The sequence below is a fragment of the Lepisma saccharinum genome, chromosome 29 (assembly GCF_977018435.1).
Source record: "Lepisma saccharinum chromosome 29, izLepSacc3.1, whole genome shotgun sequence".
NCBI classification, from domain to species: domain Eukaryota; kingdom Metazoa; phylum Arthropoda; class Insecta; order Zygentoma; family Lepismatidae; genus Lepisma; species Lepisma saccharinum.
In genome coordinates, this window is record NC_139257.1 from 35,585,729 (window position 1) to 35,607,523 (window position 21,795).

At 38.4% G+C, this 21,795-nt stretch overlaps 1 protein-coding gene across 2 annotated transcripts in view; it reads left to right on the top strand.

Annotated features, from left to right (window-relative positions):
• LOC145981513 (serine protease inhibitor dipetalogastin-like) overlaps positions 1 to 21,795 on the top strand; it is a 46,221-nt gene that overhangs the window by 14,088 nt on the left and 10,338 nt on the right. For both annotated transcript variants that reach the window (XM_083114808.1, XM_083114809.1), the window contains exons 6-9: positions 1,259 to 1,417; positions 13,596 to 13,772; positions 17,877 to 18,029; positions 20,595 to 20,750. In XM_083114808.1, coding sequence (XP_082970934.1) covers positions 1,259 to 1,417; positions 13,596 to 13,772; positions 17,877 to 18,029; positions 20,595 to 20,750 — 645 coding nt within the window. The remainder of the gene's footprint in view (positions 1 to 1,258; positions 1,418 to 13,595; positions 13,773 to 17,876; positions 18,030 to 20,594; positions 20,751 to 21,795) is intronic.

Sequence of the window (21,795 nt, forward strand, 5' to 3'; positions counted from 1 at the left end):
CATTATGTACAAGAGACTACATAAGTAGTTGATAACTATAACAACTTCGATATTTGCCGTGTTTTGTTACTTAAAATAATAATTTTCTCCTTAGTAGAACCAAATCAACTTCAAACAGAAAAGATTTCTTCCAAAAAGTAAAGATATTGGAAATATGTTAGCCATTCCTTGTTATTTTAAAAGCTTTTTTGTTCAAGCTTCTTGCATTGCCATCTTTTAGCTAATAATTCAGTAATTCTATTATGCCCTCTCCCCGATGTCTGTAGTTCAGTACATTTTTGGACAAACTTAAACATTGTCGGTCGGACCTCATCTCCCTGATAAATGTATTAACCTAATCCCAAGCTATGTTCCCTTGTCCATCGTTTGGGACAGGTAGGAAAGGCACTGTTGCCAGTTACACATCTTTTCCAGGGGCAGTGGCGGCGATTAGGGAGGGCGTGGGCGGCAGTTGCCCCCCTATACTTTTTGTCCCGCAGTATTGTCTATGAAATGTAATGTGAAGAATTTTTATCTTTTGAACATGTACAGGGTGGTACAAAAGTGCGGAACGAACCGAATAAAACCGAAATGCATGCGGTTATTGAAATTTTATATGTGTACATGTAGATTGGGGACGGGGGAAAACCTACCGAACCACTTTTGAAATATGGTCGCCATCTTGAAAGCCGCCATCTTGGATCGAGATCACTTTTTTAAATCTGAACCTAGGCATATGACACATGAAATTACACTGGGAAAAGTTCACAAACACGATGGTAGCATTCATTTTTGCAAAACTTTATTCATGTTCATGCTATAGGGTGTTAAAGAAGTGCATGAACATGAATAAAGTTTTGCAAAAATGAATGCTACCATCGTGTTTGTGAGCTTTTCCCAGTGTAATTTCATGTGTCACATGCCTAGGTTCAGATTTAAAAAAAGTGATCTCGATCCAAGATGGCGGCTTTCAAGATGGCGACCATATTTCCAAAGCGGTTCGGTAGGTTTTTCCCCATCCCCGAACTACATGTACACATATAAAATTTCAAGAATAGCATGCATTTCGGTTTTATTCGGCCCGTTCCGCACTTTTGGACCACCCTGTATACACATAAAATGATGTTTGTTTATGTCTGTGATCAAGGAAGAGAATACTTAAAACGGCTTTTAAATAGGGTGAAGGAATTACATACTTGTTTATGAGGGGGGTCTTTAAGAATACCAGTATTACCCTTACTGTTGTCATTGTAGACTGATATTGTGTTGTTCTTTAAAGACATTGAGTTTGCTTACAATGGCCTCTGCTGTGAAGACTACCGCACTGATCCTTGCAAACGCGCAGATGACTTGTGGGGTTATCATCCAGTGTGTGCATCGAACCACATCACCTACAGGAACATGGGGGAGATTAAGTGTCTGCGGAAATACGGATCATGTAAGTACAAATTCTAGGTTTTGATGTTTTGGTGGGAGAGTGTGTCGAGTGGTCGACTCACGAAGGTTCGCGTCCAGGTCTAGGCATGCATTCGTGAGTCACAATGTGTTCACAATTATATCTTCATCGTCGCGATCGGCTAAAAGTAGCACAAATGTGATGAAAGAAAGGAGAAGTACAAATATAACCATTGCTCTCTCCACGAAAATAGGCCAGTCAAGGTCGGATCTTCCCCTTGCCTCCTCCACACCCCTGGTCCTCCAGGCTTGCCACACTTCTTATAAGCTGCTCGGTCGATACTTCGCGCGTTGTACAGTGGGATCCATGAGTATTACCGTGCAAATTGTCCATGACTATTTCCATTAATTTTTCTCTTATATCCTATGTGTTTCTAAGCTATGGATTTTTATGTATGCTGGTGCAGAAGTTGTCAACAGCTTGTTTTGAGTTTTCTTTTAATTCTTGAAGCTCTTATTGAGTCAAATAAAGTGCACGGGCATGGTGATGGACAATTTGCACATTAATACCTATGGATTTGTACGTGTGCGGTTGATTTCGTCGGTTGAAATTATTGCTCATTGGCAACGCTGTAGGTGGGTGGCGTGACCTTGACTGGTTTCATGGCTTTAGCTTTCCTAGCGGTGTTCCTCCTCTCAGCGATGACAATCGAAAGATCCCCTGCTCCTTAGATCACCTGGTTTTGTTCCTGTTGCCGCGACCTTCAGTCACCTTCTCTCAGCTGAGTCACGGCATCTTCCTGTCTAAAAAAGCCTCCTTCTCAACAGACTCTACCGATGGGGTATGTTACGATATGACAAACGTTTAGGGAGATACAATATACTTTTTCGAGAAGAACATTTTACTCTCTAGCCTTCTTAAACCCGAAGGATTATGGCTGCAGTAACACAAGCCTTCCATGTGCACCTATCCTGGGCAAGATCAATCCAAACTTTTCCATCCATACCGATTTCCCGACACGTTCTTTCAGTCAAAAGAACATGATTATATAAGTACTACACAATAAAAATGATCACATGAAGTCTAGTAGCATTCACGTGATGCCTCTCAGGGTATTGGGTAATATCTCTCTTCGTTCGTTCTTCAAATCAAATCAATTTTTCACTAAGAAAATAAAGTATATTTTACTTCTTAGCAAAATAAAAATACTTATGGGCGAAGTTCCATCGAGATTTCAAAGAAAGAACAGCATATTACAATTCACCTCTATCACTCTTTTAAACCTCAAAGCCCGAACTCCCATCAAGACAAAACACAATCGTAATGTCCATGGTAATAGCTCTTAACAAGATAAGTATATTCAGGTCAGCCACTATCCTGACATTACCAATGATACGTAAATTACAGAAATGAAGATTAATAACAATAAACATTTGTACAACGAGAAAGGTAATTCGGAAAGAACAATAAACACTTGTACAAAGAGAAAGGTAATTATAAACAATAAATATTTGTACAAGAGGGAAGTACGTGTCAATTGCCCCCTCCGAAGAAAAACAAAATCGACAACGAACTGGAAAATTTCTTCCAGTCTAGGAGATTTTCGTTTCAATCTCTGGATAACAGTTTACAATTCTTCATGTATTTAGTTCACATTTTCTGAGAAAAACCTGGACGTTTTTTGTACAGCATGGGACTTCTGATACATCATAAGTAACCGATAACACTTCATACAAATAAGAAAACCAGATCATGTAAACAATCAGCAGCTTATTCCAATATGGCCTCGCTTCATAACGTGTTGTAATCACCAACTCATTTAAAACGTTTCCAGTGCCAGGCCTCTCCAAAGACACCTTCCTATTGATCGTGAAGATTTCAAGTTAAATTGGATCTTCCTTTCATGGTCAGAAATTTACTGCAATCAATCTTCTTTCATATGTACTGATGAAGGCGTTCATTTGTAATGACTAGCTTTCAATTTCCCGACCCTCATTTACTTGTCTACGGAATTATTCTCTTCTAGCTCTTTTTCAATCGACTCTCCATCCACTTTTAAATATAATTTTCTATGTTTAAGATTGATCTCCGCCTCATACTTTTGCAGTTACGAGTAACACAAAAGCAAATCCGCTTTCCACCATGGGGGTGGGGGGTGGTGGGAGGTCATCTGGGCCACGGCCTGTGCTCTGGCCTCTGGTTTAGGACACAACCGAGAATAATTCCTAGTTACCTGATATGTCGCTAGGTGTCTCGGTATCGCGCCGGGGCAGAAAAACTCTTTTGATGCCAACCATTGGAATGGCGCTCTCAGCAATTTCCAGCACAATACTACGTTTGCCAACAACTCTAGCGGGACTTTTCCCAGCAAGGTCAACGAGTCTAACTTCAGGTACAGATTGCAACGTAGCCCTGGGTAAATTTTTATTTATTTTTCCCAAACATTTAAACTCATCACTCTGCTGACCTCTGCTGCAGTGTCGACTACACAACCCAGTCAACAAGGTAATGTTACCAAAACGTTGTGGCAACGTTAGCCCGTAACAGTACATGTTGCCACAACGTTGTCAACTTACGTTGCAGCAACGTTGACACAATGTTTTCACAACGTTGTATCAACATACACTGAACATTGTAACAACGTTAGGTATGTAAGGGGTTAACGTTGCCACAACGTGTTTGCAACATTACCTTGCTGCCTGTGTAATTCACGAATATAACAACAATGCATATTTAAAATATGATAATTTCGCATGGTAAGCTATTACCAATCTTGCCAAGGTATTTTTGTATATAATACATATGCGTAACATAAAAACCCGTTTGTGACGTCACAGTTTCTCTTTGCAGCTTATAAAAACTTCTCCTGCTCCACCAAAATAGGCAATTGTTAGTCTGGAGAGTTTGATGAATTAACCAATCTCTAACTACACCCTGGTAACCAGTTTCTTTTTGCATGGATAATATACCTTTTCGAGCAAGGGCTCATCTCCAGGAAGCTATCAACTCGCGGCAAGCCACGGCACCTAGCGACCTGTTGAGTGAGATGAGTCAAGGCAAAATGGATAATAAACCTTTTCCTGCTCCCACAAAAATAGACAATAATTAGGCTGGAGAGTTCAATGAATTAACCGATTTCTAACTACGCACTGGTAATGATCAGTCTGGAAAGTTCATACGAACTAACAGATCACTGATTGGAGCGTCTTGTGACCAGTTTCTTTTTACACTACTTAGCTCCTGATTACATAGTCTGGGATAAAAAATATTTATCATGGGAGTTTCACTGGTATTCACCACATTTCATTTTCTGATCTTCCTTACAACTTTATTATTCACACATCTTTCGAAGGATAATAAAACACATTTTTTCACTAATTACAATCGAAGTTATCCTTATTTGTGTTACTAATACTTATGTTTGTTTTGCATTTAAATCGCACTGCCATCTAGTGTACGCTGTAGGAAATATAAGCTTTGGTGGACAGTGCACACAAAAATTCAGATTAAACAAAACACTTTGATCTGACGATTGTGTTGACCATCCAAACTAAAGCGCATTCAGTGGAATGTTTTTTTGTAACGTTGGTGCAACGTTATCACAACGTTGTTCCCCTACATACAACATTCATCATAAATACAACATGCATACAAAGTTGTGCAACGTTAGTATGTTGACTAAGAGGTTATGTCTACATTTGCCACACGTGCCTTAATTTCTGGGGCTCTCACTGAATTTTTAAACTGAACGGCTTGCCTTAATTTATATCTAAATTCCTTTCCCTCGTGATTTATCACAAGTATCAGTTTCTTATCTTCATCTCCAGAATGGGAAAAGCCTCTTGTTGCCCCCAGTTTCACCCGAGACTGCCTAACATAAGGGGACGTTTCTATGGTAGGCGAGGGGTAAAATCTCGCACCTGATTCAGATCAGATCCGTTGTCCCAACAGAAGTTCCTCGTTAATTGCACAATACGCTCTTGTTCAGCGCTGGGATATATTTGAACAATGTCTGTCTGCACGCCACTACTCGTCATTTGAGTCCTGGTAGAATTGTTGCTATCTCTTGGTGGAGATAAACGTTGCCTTGGTGAGCAAAAACCGTTATGATATGGTCTATCGTAAGGATTACCTCTGGATGCTGGATAATCTCGTCGTGATTTAAACTGACGCTGCTGAGGGTATCGATTTCCATTTCTGAGGTCTGAACTTCCAATTTGATTACTGCTGTTTTGCTGCTGAACTAGGCAAACTCTAGACGTTCTTTGGACATCCCTGCTGTTTTGTTCAGCTCCAGTCTTCCGTCTCCCGTTTCCATGTAGACCGCCAAGCATCTTGTTCCTCCGCTTGGTCATATCTCTTAACCCCTTCAGACCTGATTCTTTTTCAATAACGAAAACATTTTTTTGCTGAAATGTAGCTATAAGAGGTGTTCTGTTACAAAAACAACAACATTTATATTTTTCTGAAAATATTCGTACATTTTTGGCATGTTCATGACTTAATCTAAATCTATGTTAAAGTGATACAAAATGTAGGATATTTACTTTCAATGTCGTCAATTATTCCCGCCATCATTGCTATTTGCTATCTATTTTCTGAGAGTGATACCAGGTGGCAGTAGCTTAGCGATTTCTCAGGAGACGAGATGTAAAAAATCATGCGGAAAAAAAATTAAATGCTGAAACATTCGCTATCACGCATTAAAAAAATAATAAAAGTGATGTACATGATCATGTACAAAGGGTCTGAAGGGGTTAAAAAAATCTGCTAAGAGATCCACAGTCTTCGGAGCATGAGCCAGGCACAATTGCTTTACTCTACACGGTAGCTGTCCGATGATTAGATTAACTACTTCCTGCTCGGTGTAATGATTACTTAGATTCCTATAGGCAGAGTACACGGACCAAATAACCGGGTGAATCACCTAAAACTTGCACCCCAAATATTTCAGAAATGGAAGGTGCTATTGAGGTGCTGTTTTCACAGAAATGAAGTGTAACCAAGGGCTCATAATTGTAGACCATACACAGATTTTTATAATTGTTAGAATGTGTATTTATTATAGAAAGTTACATTTTTCAAATGGAACAATGCCTGTTGACTGTAACAAAATGAAACTAGAGTAAATGAGAATGCCAATGGTGTTTCTTTCGGGATTCTAGTGCAAGTAGTTTTCGAGCTATCGTAGTTTGAAAATTGTACAGACCGGCAGTTGTCTGCGACATGTGTCAGCACTAACGTAAGGAAAAAGTGAATAAATAAATTCTTTGGATTCTGAAGAAGAAAGAGAATTGGCCTTCAAAGGTTGTGTTCAAAATAACGCCCACCAGCTTCAATACAATATTCCAGTCTGCCATGTAAAGATTGATGCACACGTTCTAGCATTTCATCAGAAATTTCAGCGCAGGCAGCAGTAATACGTCGGTTCATATCATCTGGTGTAGTCGGTATGTTCTTGTAAACAGTCTATTTTAGCTTACCCCAGATAAAAAAAAATAAAGGGGTCAATTCTGGTGAACGGGCCGGCCAAGGTACAGGTCCCCTTCGTCAAATCCAACGATTTGGAAACAATCGGTGAAGACAAGCTGTAGTACGTCGTGCACTATGCGCTGGACAGCCATCATACTGATACCACATGTTCCTCCTAGTCTGCAGTGGAACGTCCTCTAACATCTGTGGAAGTTGGTCTGTTAGGAGGTTGAGATACTTTTGAGAATTTAGTGTTCCTTCTATGAACAAAGGGCCTAGGAGCTGATGGTTCACTATTCCACACCACACGTTTAAACTCCATGAACGCTGACGTTCCACCTGACGAAGCCAATGGGGATTGTTTACGGACCAATAGTGCATGTTTCGGAGGTTTACTTGGCTATGATTTGTAAATGTTGTTTCATCACTAAACAAGATACATGATAAATCTGGTGTATCTTGTCTTAACGCCCATGTACAAAAGTTAACACGATTCTCGAAATCGTTTCCATGCAGTTCTTGATGGAGAGAGACATGATACGGATGGACCTTTGACGGTGGAGAATGAGTAGTACACTTGCCTGACTCTTGCCACTTCCTCGTGCGATTGAATGGGAACTGACGTGCAGATGTACAGCAACAGCAGCGAGAACATTAATTTCACCCTCTTCTCCAGTCACTCGTTTGTTTCTGTTACGTTTTTTAGGTTTTACACTTCCAGTTTCACGTAATTGGTTGAAGCGTTTCACAAATAATTGTCGCGATGGGTGACGTCTATTGTTCCGCGTACAGAGCAAAAGCACTAACAGCATTCTTCCTATATTCTCCATACATCATTAACATGTCGGCTTTTTCAGCATTGGTAAACACCATCTTCCACCACGTCCGACTTCTTGCACTATCACCACGTAACTGACAAGGAAGTCGCAATGCAATCAGTAGACTGTAAAGGCAACAAACATACGAACATCATAGCCTCGTAACTAAGCAGTTGAATGGAGCAGACAACTGCCGGTCTGTACAATTTTCAAACGACGATAGCTCGAAAACTACTTGTACTAGAATCATGAAAGAAACACCATTGGCATTCTAATTTACTCTAGTTTTATTTTGATACTGTCAATAGGCATTGTTCCATTTGAAAAATTTAACTTTCTAAAATAAATACACATTCTAATAATTATAAAAATCTGTGTATGGGCTACAATTATGAGCCCTTGGTTACACTTCATTTCTGTGAAAACAGCACATCAATAGCACCTTCCATTTCTGAAATATTTGGAGTGTAAGTTTTAGTTGATTCACCCGTTATATTCCTCCATATTATTATCATTCTGTTTTTTGTACCACCTAGTCCTCACAGACGCCAATTCCCTCTCTTTCGCTTCTGTTGAAGCAAAACACTTCTTGAATTCTCGGCAAAAATCATAGTAAGTGCGGAAATCGTTCTTATGGGACAACCAGTGATAGGACTTTCCAGTTAACAAACGTGGAATGATTTCAAGCCTATAATGTTGAGGAATCTGTAGAATCTCAAGGTTAGTATTCAATTCCTTTAAATATATTTCAGCTGAAGTAGCGATAATATTGCCGTCGAATTTTCTCATGGAATTTATATCTGACATCCTAGGAGTACACCAGTGTGTACAATGCATGAAGGAGGCTCTCTTCCGTTCCTTCTGCTGCGAGAAGTTGATTCACCGTCTGAAGAGCTGGATTCGTTCATCTTCTTATACTTCTTTTTCCTTTCGGTTTTTCTTTTCTGGTTTGTGGCTTCATCTGAACAGATGGAATAAAATGTCGATCTTCCAGAACCTTCATCTACACGGTGGATTTGAGCATGATCAGAGTTCGTCTGTACCTGCAACCTATTCAGCTGGGCAGAAATATGAACAATTTCACTACAGATATGACCAACATCTGAGGAAAATTTGTCTTGTTTAGTTTCAACTGTTTTCCTCCTTCTTCGTCAGCTTTTCTGTATCCTTCGGTTTCATTTATATTCTCCGCTAATTTCTCTCTCACTTTCTTGTTAACTGTATCTTCTAACTTATCTGTGATAACAGTTACCTGGTGATTCGCATTTTCAAACACTTCCTTTATGAAACTGCTCTGTTCTTCAGCGATTTCCTTACGGAAGTTTCCCTGAGACTGTTCAACCTCTTCTCGCAACAGGGCAATTTCTTTTTGCAAGTTTGTTTCCACTTGTTGAGAGTTTGATTCACATATCTGACGTAAGTTAACGATCTCTATTTGAATGCTATCTTTTATCTTCTGTTGACTTTCTTCCATTATGGCTGTCAAATTCTCCAGTCTTTGTCCCGTCTCCAAAGCAAATTCTGTGAGCTTCGAATAACCCTGTGAAAACTTCTCTTCTAAGCGCCGTTCTGATTCCACCAGATTTCTACCACTTTCCTCTAATTTTAAGTTCAAATTGCGTTCCAACCTTCTGGAGTTTTCCCTAATGTTTTCCTGAATTCTTGATTCCAGGGAATCCAAAGCACTGTAGTTTTCTTGGATCTTGGCTTCCAGATTGCTGGAGTTCTCTCTAACGTTTTCCCGAATTTTAGATTCCAAGGCCCTTGTACTTTCCTCCAACATAATCCGTAATGAAGAAAGCAGATCTGCTGTAACGGGAACTGACTGCACTGGAGATTCACTCTCCTCAGACGACGCTTTACTTCACTTCTCAACATTTTTTTTTATCTATATTCTTCTAGTACAGAATTTCCATTACAATCACAAATTAATTACACTTCACGAACTCACAAAAATATACACTAACAAAACAACATATTTCAGGCCCCGCGATGATGCGTCAAAATCTTGACACGTTATTCAGTCAAAAGAACATGATTATATAAGTACTATACAATAAAAATGATCACATGAAGACTAGTAACATTCACGTGATGCCTCTCAGGGTATTGGGTAATATCTCTCTTCGCTCGTTGTTCAAACCAAATCAAAATCAAGTTTTCACTAAGAAATGAAAGCATATTTTACTTCTTAACAAAATAAAAATACTTATGGGCGAAGTTCCATTGAGATTTCAAAGACAGAACAGCATATTACAATTCACCTTTATCACTCTTTTAAACCTCAAAGCCCGAACTCCCATCAAGACAAAACACAATCGTAATTTCCACGGTAATAGCTCTTAACAAGATAAGTATATACAGGTCAGTCACTATCTTGACATTATCAATGATAGGTAAATTACAGAAATGAAGATTAATAACAATAAACATTTGTACAACAAGAAAGGTAATTCGGAAAGAGCCATAAACATTTGTACAACGAGAAAGGTAATTATAAACAATAAATATTTGTACAACAGGGAAGGACGTGTCATTCCTTTAGGTCCATCTCAACATTATCCCTCTATCTTCGTCTTGGCCTTCCTACAGGTCTTTTACCATCAGGTTTCCTAACAAGAATCCTATAAACTCTTCATTCCTCTTCCATTCGGGTCACGTGCCCTGCCCACCTAAGTCGCCTTGATTTAATTATTCTAATAATATCTAATTATTAATCTAATAATTGTGCAATTCTAAATTATGTAACCTCCTCATCCCTTTTAGGTCCAAATATTTTCCTAAGGATTTTACTTTCAAATACTCTTAATTTATTTTCGTCTTTTAATGTAAGGGACCAAGTTTCACATCAATATAATACTACAGGTAATATTACTGTCTGTATAAGTTAACCTTTAGTCTCTTAGATATAATACGAAAAGATAAAAGTTTATGAAGAGAAAAGTAACATGCATTTCCTGAATTAAGTCTACTTTATTTCCTCTTTAATATTATTTTCATTTGTTAGTATTACTCCTAGGTACTTGAATTTGAAAACTCAACAGAGTTGTTATCAATAATTAGATTTTGATTATTACCTAACACTTGGTTTCTGCCTGTAAGCAATACGCATATATTTAGTTTCATCTTTGCTAACTTCCAAGCCTATCTCTTTAGCTGTTTTGCATTTTACAGTAGGGCGAATTGTTACGTGCACCTGCTTTTGAATTATCAGATTTTCTTTTTTTTTACAATTTCTGAGTTGTTTCTGAATACAAATACCACAAACCCTACAATGAACACAACCACCAGAAATACTTTAAATTATAAAAATAATTCCGTATTGAACACATTAAGTAGTTAGTTGGCAGTATGTCTATCGTTATCTAACTGAACCACAAGGAAACAGGATTAAAAAAAATAATCTCGTTACCAGCATTGGACTGTCTTCCTTTGTTTAATAGTTTATAATAATTATTCTCTTATTTCAGTGTTAATGGTTTAATTTAGACATTTAGCATATGATAGTTTATAATAATTATTATCTTATTTCAGTGTTAATGGTTTAATTTAGATATTAAGTATATAATAGTTTATAATAATTATTATCTTATTTCAGTGTTAATGGATTAATTTAGATATTAAGTATATAATAGTTTATAATTATTATTCTCTTATTTCAGCGTTAATGGTTTAATTTAGATATTTAGTATATAATAGTTTATAATAATTATTATCTTATTTTAGTGTTAATGGTTTAATTTAGATATTTAGTATATAATAGTTTATAATTATTTTTCTCTTATTTCAGTGTTACTGGTTTAATTTAGATATTTAGTATATAATAGTTTATAATAATTATTCTCTTATTTCAGTGTTAATGGTTTAATTTAGATATTTAGTATATAATAGTTTATAATAATTATTCTCTTATTTCAGTGTTAATGGATTAATTTAGATATTAAGTATATAATAGTTTATAATAATTATTATCTTATTTCAGTGTTAATGGATTAATTTAGATATTAAGTATATAATAGTTTATAATTATTATTCTCTTATTTCAGCGTTAATGGTTTAATTTAGATATTTAGTATATAATAGTTTATAATAATTATTATCTTATTTTAGTGTTAATGGTTTAATTTAGATATTTAGTATATAATAGTTTATAATTATTTTTCTCTTATTTCAGTGTTAATGGTTTAATTTAGATATTTAGTGTATAATAGTTTATAAAAATTATTCTCTAATTTCAGTGTTAATGTTTTAATTTAAATATTTAGTATATAATATGTTACGTACCCAATAGGACCAAGTAATGTGGATAGTTTGCCAAAGACGAATAGAGATGGCAGCACCAGGCGTGCAAGGTTAAGAATTGGCATAATATATGTGAATAACTTTATAAATAAGAACAAAGCAAATTGGTAAGATGGAATATATTATAAGAAGACAAAGAATAAATATGAAAGAAGTAAATTAATATATATATTTTATAAATCAAATCAGTGATCACATGTAAGTTAATATGAAAATTAAGGAAGTCAAAGCACTGATACAAGTTTGTGTCTTTGAACAGATATTGCATCTGTATGATTGATTTACCATCCCAATAGTGGAAATTTTGTTTACATCAGTGGCGAGCGCGTTCTGGTCGACGCCCCACAGCACTTTTTGGTTGCGCAGTTTAACTGTAGCACCTACTTGGATGCGCATGTCAATCGGCTGCACCAAGTATACACTCTGTTGTATCTAGTTAGTGGTGGCGCGTTCCGATCGAAGCCCCAAGGGAGGATATTAGTATTATTCCCAAAGCTTGGAGGAAAAAGTTGGAAAAGGATAAAGGCATTCGTTAAATAGTCAAAACCTTAATAAATTGAAATCCAGAGGGAAGTTTACAAAGAAGATAAGAAGGAAGTCCCGATCCAGACTGTCCATTAAGAAGGAAGTCCAGATCCAGATCTGTCCATTGAGAAGGAAGTCCAGATCCAGACCGTCCATTAAGAGGGAAGTCCAGACCGCCCATTGAGAAGCAAGTCCCGATCCAGACCGTCCATTAAGAAGGAAGTCCAGATCCAGATCTGTCCATTGAGAAGGAAGTCCAGATAGAAGAATATACAGATAGAGAAAATAAAAATAATAAAAAGCATAGAAGAAAGTAGCTTCGCATGTAAAATTCTTACTCCATGTATCCTGTGTTTAAATAATATATTCGTTTAAACGTCTCCATTGGAAGGCATCCTGTCTGGTTTCGTTGTCTACAAAGAACCCTACCCTGTAGATAAGCTAGCTGAGTTTTAAGTTTAAGGTTTATGTACCTTTGCACCAAATGAAGGTAGCAAATAGTTATAATGATTATTATATTTATGATAGCAGTTTTCAATATTAGCATTCGCAATTTGAAAATTGCTACTTGAAGGATTGGTCTTGTGCCAATGTAGATTTCTGATTAATTTACAATGCTTTTCTACCACTTTTGGTTAATGATTAATAGTTTAATTTCATCATTATTAGGAATATTATGTTAATTAATAACATTGCAACGTAGAGGATGGATGATGATAAGAAGATGGGATGGTAAGACAAGAACCCAATTTTGACGACTACATTTGATGCGTTAGAAAGTCAAATGGCCAAGAAGCAGTTTCAAGCTATGTATGATTCCTATGGACCTTTACTCTATCCTGGGAATCTCTAGAACAAGGTTGGGCAGAACGATAGGAAGAAGGTGGGCCGAGAGAAGCAGTACACGCTGATACAAATAGCTGGGAGCTGCAGTCACTTTCCCCCTCCACGCAGTCCCGTTCCCTCGCACGTGTTAATTGGTGGAGCCCTCTCGTGTCATCACTTGCCCAGAGACTTGCTTTCGTTCGCTCGCTCCAGATATTCTCGGGACAGAGTATAGTACCTTGTGCGTTATAATAAGTATTTATGTTTTCTCTCAATAGATGTCACTGTGCTGCACAGCGGCGGATGTACGGTGGAGGAGGTGGAAGAAGAATTTCATCGCTGTGACGCATGCGCAATGCTTCGAAGCGTGTACGACTGGCAACCAGTATGTGCGTCGGATGGAATAACCTATCCCAATGCATATGCTTTTCTGTGCGCTAGACAGGATAACAAAAGTAAGTGAAATTTTATGAAAAAAAATGGAGGGCTTCCTCAAAGAACATGACACCAAGGGTCCCGGGTTCGAATCCCACTCGGGCTTGGTTGTTTGTGAATGTTCATTCATCAATTTCATCATTTCATCACTCATCCCCAACTTCGCAAATTAGCCAAGAGGTAAAAAAAGGGAAGTAAAATAAACTAAATCAATTAATCAATCAATCAGGTGTATAGGTCGCGGTGGACCAACTCCTTGGCCTCCACGATCGCCGGATCTAACTCCTCTTGGCTTTTTCGTATGGGGCCACATGTAGAGTTCTGGCTGCAGCAGACACAGGAATTTTTGAGCGTGTGTATGCAAACATCCTTCGGAGGTACACTGTTTGCAACGAACTTCAGGATCGCCACATCGAGCAGCTCTTGTAGTGACACAGGTAAAGCGGGAGAGGTGAAATTATGTGATCTTGTCATCTGTGTAGTACCAAAACGGTACGTTTCCGGACATAGATTCCTTATCAAAACTTGATCTACTAAGTCCCCCCTACAACCCCTTGAAGTGTGTAATAGGAATTCTGAATCACCCTGTATATACCATTATCTGTGCTTCAACTCTGTGTAGTGTTACACTTGGTAGGCACATTGCAACTTTCACTTTTTTAGAGGCGACGCACAATCTAAACCTCAGTGCAACTTGGACATTTTATCGATAACACTCTGCAGAAACTAGAAGAAATCACATTTCACACTTTCAATTTAAGTTGCATAAATAGATGGAGATCATTGTGATGTTTGGTTGGCCTCTGCTTTCGTATTGCTCGCTTGCGCCTCATAGCGCGGTGTGTGAATGTAGAACTGACATCTGGCGGAAAAAAGTAACAACTGCACTTCTCGGGAGCCATTCGATCCGAGGTCACAGGCGGGTGACTGGAATGAACCTAATAGTGCGTTTGTGAATTCAGACAGCTGTTGTATCTGAATTCTTAGACTCCACTTTATGAACGGAAAGGCTAATCGGGACTGGACAAGAGTTTAAAGAGGAATTCGAACCACTATGTTAGAAAGGATTAGGAAACACCTTAACTGCTTTATTTTTCTTCTTCCAAGATAGTTGGCGTTTAGCAAGAGGAACACGTACAGGGTGTTTAAAAAAGGTAACAAACTCACTCACCGTTTTTTTAAACACCCTGTATTTGAGCAAATCATAATTCTTCACCCACAGAATAACCTGCAACACATATTTATTAATAACCGAAAGCTGTGTTTAAGTGTAGGCTATTCTATGTATAAATCAGAATACAAAATCATTGTTTGTAAATCTAGTAGTACATCTCTAAGCTGAAACTCTTCGTTGCATGTTCTTTTAACATCTCCAGTGTAAAAATAAGTTATTTTCTATAACACAGTGGTGCGATTACTTCTGTATGTGTGTCGCCCAATTCGACGGTGCACTGGTATAGTCGACGCCCTAGCTTCGGCTGGCTTTGGAGTCCACGGAGCGCGCCCACCAGCTGCAACAATCACATTACCTTCCCACGGTCTCCACACTGAAGTTGCAAAGTACGGCAACAGCGTATCCGCAGTCACGTGACTGAGACTCCACGTGGAGTAGACGAGCAGAATGACAGCTGCGCCCATTGGCTGAAGGTTGAGTGTGATTGGACGAAAACAATTCGTCCGCTGTTTAACCCCACCCACGTTCGTGGCGGCGGCTTGCTTCAGTTCTTGGACGTTAGCGAAGTAAACGCGTGGACTATAACACTATTCGCTCAGATAAATTTAAATAAGGGGCATGCAAAGATTTAAAATGTTGTTGACGAATCTTTCGGTTTCGTAGCTAAGAAATCACTGTCTACAATCTTCAAGACCTTCGCACAAAGGCTGGCATTTTACATTTGCCTATACTCTGTCCCAAGAGTATGTGGAGCAAGGCTGCGCATAACGAAAGGGAGAAATCAAGTCGAAGCAAAGCAGTTCGCGCTGCTGCAAGCGGTCATGCAGTCACTTTCCCTCTCACGCGTTCACCTATCGCGCCTCCTCGAGTTACTACTTGCGCAGAGGACTTGTTTTCGTTCGCTTGCTCCATAGCTTCCCGGAACAGAGCAGGCCCGTACCCAGGGGAGGGGCCATGGGGGCCATAGCCCCCCTCTTGATCCATGAAATATTTAAACGTAAATCAATAAAAACTACGAAAATAACACGATTTTTCAAATTTGTAAATATTTCAATTTTGTTCTTGCATAAATGAATGTGTTCGTAATTAACACACTCAACAAACATTTCCGTAGTAGGTTTATATGTACAGTATCAGAAGCAGAAAAATATATCTACATGTAATTTTATTTGCTTTAATCAAACTGTTCAAATATTTTAAAGGGCCGTTTACCAGAAAAGCATTTCTATAAAAAAAAAGATATATCTATATGTACGGTACCAAAAACACAAGGAATTTTAAGCATACTTTTTAAAAAGTAAAAAATCAATAAAAATTACAAAAATTCAATATAAATAAAAAAAATCATAAACAATGTTTTAAAATAAAAATAATGATTTTTATCCACACTGATTTCAACGGTTTTCTACTCTCTCTCTCCGTATATACGATATATATATATATATATATATATATATATATATATATATATATATATATATATATATATATATAGTAAGGACGGGGCAAACGGACACTGGGGCAAACGGACATCCCCTAAGAAAAGTACGAATATCTTCGGTTTGAAGTTAGCAACAGTGCAGCAGTTGGAGTTGTGTACGAACCTGAACGTTTGCGAGCAGTTGTGTTGAGCATCGGAAGAAATCGTAAAGCAGAAACGCAAATCCAGCATAAAAACCTGACCAGGTAAGCAGAAAATGTACGTGCAAAACCTTCAATACTAAAAAAATGTGTTGCGAACATAAGGATTGCATAGGTTACTGTGGTCCCGCCGAAGTTGTGATTTGAAGTGTGGTGAAGGCAGTGATTCCTTTATATATACACACAAGTGTTGACAACATTGTGCTGCCATCTGGTGGACTTTTTCGGAATGCAAAGTCAAAGGCTACAAGTGGGGCAGATGGACATGTTGCCGTTCGGGCAAACGGACATAGATGAATTGTATTGCATTTAACTATTGATAGGTACTTTTTGATTGAGATACTAATGTATATTTGACTCAGTAATGGAAATGGCAAGTGTGAATTGTATAGAATGCATTTTGTACCCTTCAAATGCTTGTGTTTCTAATACAATGTGCCCTTGTTACAGGATGGTGAGACATGAGAACGAACAATGCTGTAAATGGGTTCAATGCTTATGGAATATATCCCGTTAATCCACAACGACTGCCTGGGCATGTCTTTGTTCCTGCAACTGTCCATGTTCAAGATGAGCGATCATCAGAGTTTACAGCAAGAAAAGAGGATGTGTCATCTCGTGGAAGTTTTAAGGAGCTAAATCCTTTGCCATCAACTTCTGGGACCTGCAGGAGGAAACGCAAAACTGGGCAATCACGTGTATTGAGGGATCCTTCCTTCATCGCTTGCCTCAAGTACAAAAAGCTGAAAGCTGCAGCAAAAAATCAAAGAAGTTTAAACGCACCACAAGTGATGAGTGCCTTAAATGCAAGGATGTGTACAACCAGGGTCAAAATTTGGTGCAGTGTTTAGAGTGTTCTCTCTGGTTCCATGTAAATTGTGTTGCAAAGGGAAATGACCCATATTTTGTGTGTTGTTATTGTGAGAGTGATGATAGTTCATAAATCATCACGTGTCTATCTGCCCTGATAAAAAATGTCCGTCTGCCCCGAACGTGCGGGGTAAACGGACACTGCCGCATCTGGGGATTGATCAGACTATTTTGAGACAGATGTTCATTTGCTTGCATACTATGTGCTATCATGTGTTAACTGAAGGTTCACACCTTTTATGCCAATAGATATTTTCATTCTTCAATAAAATGTTTCACAGTTATTTTGAAAATTGTGCTTAGGGTGTCCGCGTTGCCCCGTCCTTACCCTATATCCTATATACTATATATATATATATATATATATATATATATATATATATATATATATATATATGTATATATATATATATATATTTGCTTTTTTGTCTTACAACAGCTCTTGAAGTGACAGCAAACAAGGAGTGTTCATCTGCAGAAGAGGATGTTTGTGAAATGGGAGAGCAGTTGCCATCAGATCCTGTGTGCGGAAACAACGGACGGGTGTACAAGAATCAAGAAGCCCTGCGTTGCGCCAAGTTGAAAGACGAATGTAAGTATAGATCAATGTGTTATCCATTATCGTCTGGTGCCCTGTAATCGATATCCGAAGGTACGTCCAGTCCCCATGAGCTTTTCTGAGTATAACGATGACTTGCAACGAACTCTGACAAAGAAACTTTAGATTATCAGGCTGACTAATCACACATTTTCTATTGTTCAATTGTTTGGGTTCACTTTGTGTTCAGATAGGCTACACTTTTATTAATAGTGGATCGCTATGCAATGTGATTCCACTGAGATCTCTTCGTTACAAGCCGCGTGCCCAGGATGTTCAAAATGGGGGTTATGTATAAGTTCTTTACTGGTCAGTCCTTATTTTGCCATTTTTCCGAAATTTGACGTTCTTTTTTTTTTTTTTGGAACATTGACCCAAAGGGGGTTTAATGACCCCACAGCGCCCCCCCTTTGGGCACGCCACTGATTACAAGGCTACGCCATCGGGGAGGTTCTTATATTATACGTTCTTATTGAAAATCCTGAATGGCTTGAAACTGCATTCGTGCAATATCAAAGAAAATTTTCACAATGACTTTACACATTAAGGAAAGGTTGACAATTTGTACGGGAAGAGAAAGAAAGAAATAACTTACCTATAAGGAAGATAATTACTTCATTTTCAAATAAGATGCATATCACAAACTCGAAAAAAAACTGTGATGTAATTTCTCGGTTTTAATATGACGCATCACATATGCAGCTGTTTTCATTTTTTCACAATTTAAGATCAGCGACACAGAAACGCTATACCATACGGTTGTGGCGTATCAAATATAATTTACTATCACTGCTGTAGAAATACACACTATTCTTTGTTGTACAATTGCAACTAAATAAATACTGACAAGAATGTTCCACCGCTCCTTCTCTCCTTCTCACACGTGTGTACCACGTGTTTAACCTTTCGGCGTCGCTTTTTCAGCACCACAGAATAGAGATAATTAGCACTCACTCTGTGCCTCAATGCTTTTTCTAGATAATAGAGATTTCAATGATTGCTTTGATTGGTCGACAGTTTGTTTTCAAAGACTGTGTCAATAAGAATTCTTGAACGTTAATCTAAACTCGAGGAGAAACATGACGTGAGTTCTGACGTCACTTCCTTTAAGCGTGGAACTCAATGTGTTGTTCGAGAATTATTCGATCGGGTACGGACAGCTATAGGCCAAGAGTTGGTTCTGAAGATAATATGACCTTTTCTAACGGTAAATGAATAAGGTGTAGTTCTATTAGACCAGGGGGTGCCCATCCCCTCCAAGGACTATGACGCACTCCCCCCAAAAATGTAGAACATTCACTCCCCTTTATGCCGATTTATTTACTCAAATTATTTTGGTCAGACAAAATTTGCGGAACAATATAATACAGACCTCTTTAAGCAATATATATTTACTTTAGGTACTGTAGGCTCGCTTTCATGTTGGCTAACACAAAACGTACAAAACTGCTCAAGCTCACTGCCATTGTTAAGCCCGCATCACACGGAACTGGATTTCCAGTAGGTATACCCTAGTTGGCGCTGGACTGGCTACCAATTTGCTAGTTTTCGCCTCACACGATACTTATCAGCGTACTTGTCGATAGACTTTTGTTCCCATACGAGGGAAGTTGTAATGGCGGCCGCGTGAGATGTAAACAATGTATCACTTCACATTTTTAAAAGCCGATAACCATTCATCCGAGAGGAATAACGTTTCGTATAAAATGTTATTAGGTACAAAACAATGGCGCTGCTTAAATACATACTTTACAACGTTTACTGTACACGTGTGGAAGAATATTTTAGTTGTTTCAAATGTAAACACCGTGCACTCAGCATATATGGTGTAACTCAACGCGCCTTTCATGCAGTATACGTTATACATTGCTAGAGTAACACTCGGAAACCACAGACAAAAGCGCTCCTTTGCACACTAACAGATTATCTTCATTTGGCGAAACTTTGCTCTGATTGGCTGTTGCACAGAATCCAGTAGAGGAAAGCAAGTAGCAATTAGAACATGTCCTATTCCTCCAAAGCAGTCAGCCAGGCGGCCATGATTGCTACCTAGAAAGTTAGTTCAGCACCAACTAGGGCATTCCTACTAGTAATCCAGTTCCGTGTGATAGGAGCTTTAGTGTACTGAACCGTATTCTTAGCAGTTTGTCTGCTTGACTAACCTCGTATTAATGCGAGCAGAACGTCCCGTCTCCTCCAAATTGATTCTAAAGGTATAAGAGGTGATGTTTCATTTCAACCCTATACTATACACGATCACCCATAGGTAGGTAAGAAAACTAATAACCATAACTAAAAATCACTAGGAAGTCAATCAAACGGAACAACCCCCAACCCCATTTTTGAGTGAAGATGTATAGATTTGGTATAAAATTTTGTCCCCCCCCCAAAAAAAAATTCCCATGACGCAGGCGCCTCATGAAACCCCCCGTGGGCACCCCTTTATTTAGACACTCTAAAACCAAGCAAAATTTAGTATTTATTTGGTGGACCCAAAACTAAACTAATTGAAGAAAAACTTACGTCACTTGGTAATTTAACTGTGTTTTTTAAATTTAGATTTGGAAATAAGACGAAATGGAAATTGCACCAACAGCGACGATCCTTGTGTCTCAAACAACCACTTGGCTGGAGAAGGAAAACCCGTGTGTGGATCGGATAACATCACTTATGCAACCCCGGAAGCGCTGTGGTGTGCGCGGAAGTCCAACAAACGTAAGTGAATTCTGTTTCTAAATTCTAAGTTTTACACTGCTTTCCTCTTCATCGATTCATTGGGTATATTTAACTTCCATTTTCTTCCTCTTCTGGCTAATCGTGAAGATGAACACTGATACGATGAATTGGATGAAGAGACCACCAATACACATGGACAGCAGGCAACACAAACCTCACAGGGAAGTATACAAGCCGTGAGCCAAGACGACAACACCTCGTTAGCATGCAAAGTGCAGAACAGTACTTTTAATACTGCTGTAGTCCAGAGTTAATGGAAATCTGGATTATGTTTCCATTAAATCAATGGATGAAATCATATAACTGCTATTGGAATTATAGAAGGGTAACAGTTTCATAGATTGGAGCCACATTAAAATCGCATATTTTGTGTTTCACATGGTTCGTACTTAACAATTGTGTATTGCGGAACATAGTTCAAGGTGCCATTATGCTTTTTACACGAAAACAAACGCAATTTATCACATCCTGAGTGCTTTTTTTAAATTCCTTTCTTTACTTGCGGAACACACAATATGGCGGTCAAATCTTGACTCATGTTGTGGGTATGCAGTGTTTCAACCTTCTTCACCAAAAAATACCTACTATCGTGTTCGTCACCGGTGGAAATTATACATTATGCACGGGTATCTGACGGATAGCGCCACGAACCATACACGGATAGCCCCACGAACCATTCACGGATAGCCCCACGAACCATTTCCGATAAGGTTAGGTTAGGTTTGGTTACGTTAGGCAAGCATAGTAAAAAAAGGGAGGGTTGAAACACTGACAGGGGCTTACGTCATCAAACGTACGCAGCATCCGGTTGTCGTAGGGCAAGCAAATGAAAGCAATGGCAATTGTGCGTCGGTGAGATATTTCTCCTGAAAAATACATGATTTCCCGGTCAAATATATTCCACGATGAAAGAAAATACCTCGACGAACGTTGTAAACCTTGGAGAAACTCATTTCCGTAAGTAGTTTCTTGTGCAAAATTGAAGAAATGTGTCTCCCATGTATGAAACTGTTACCTGGCATTA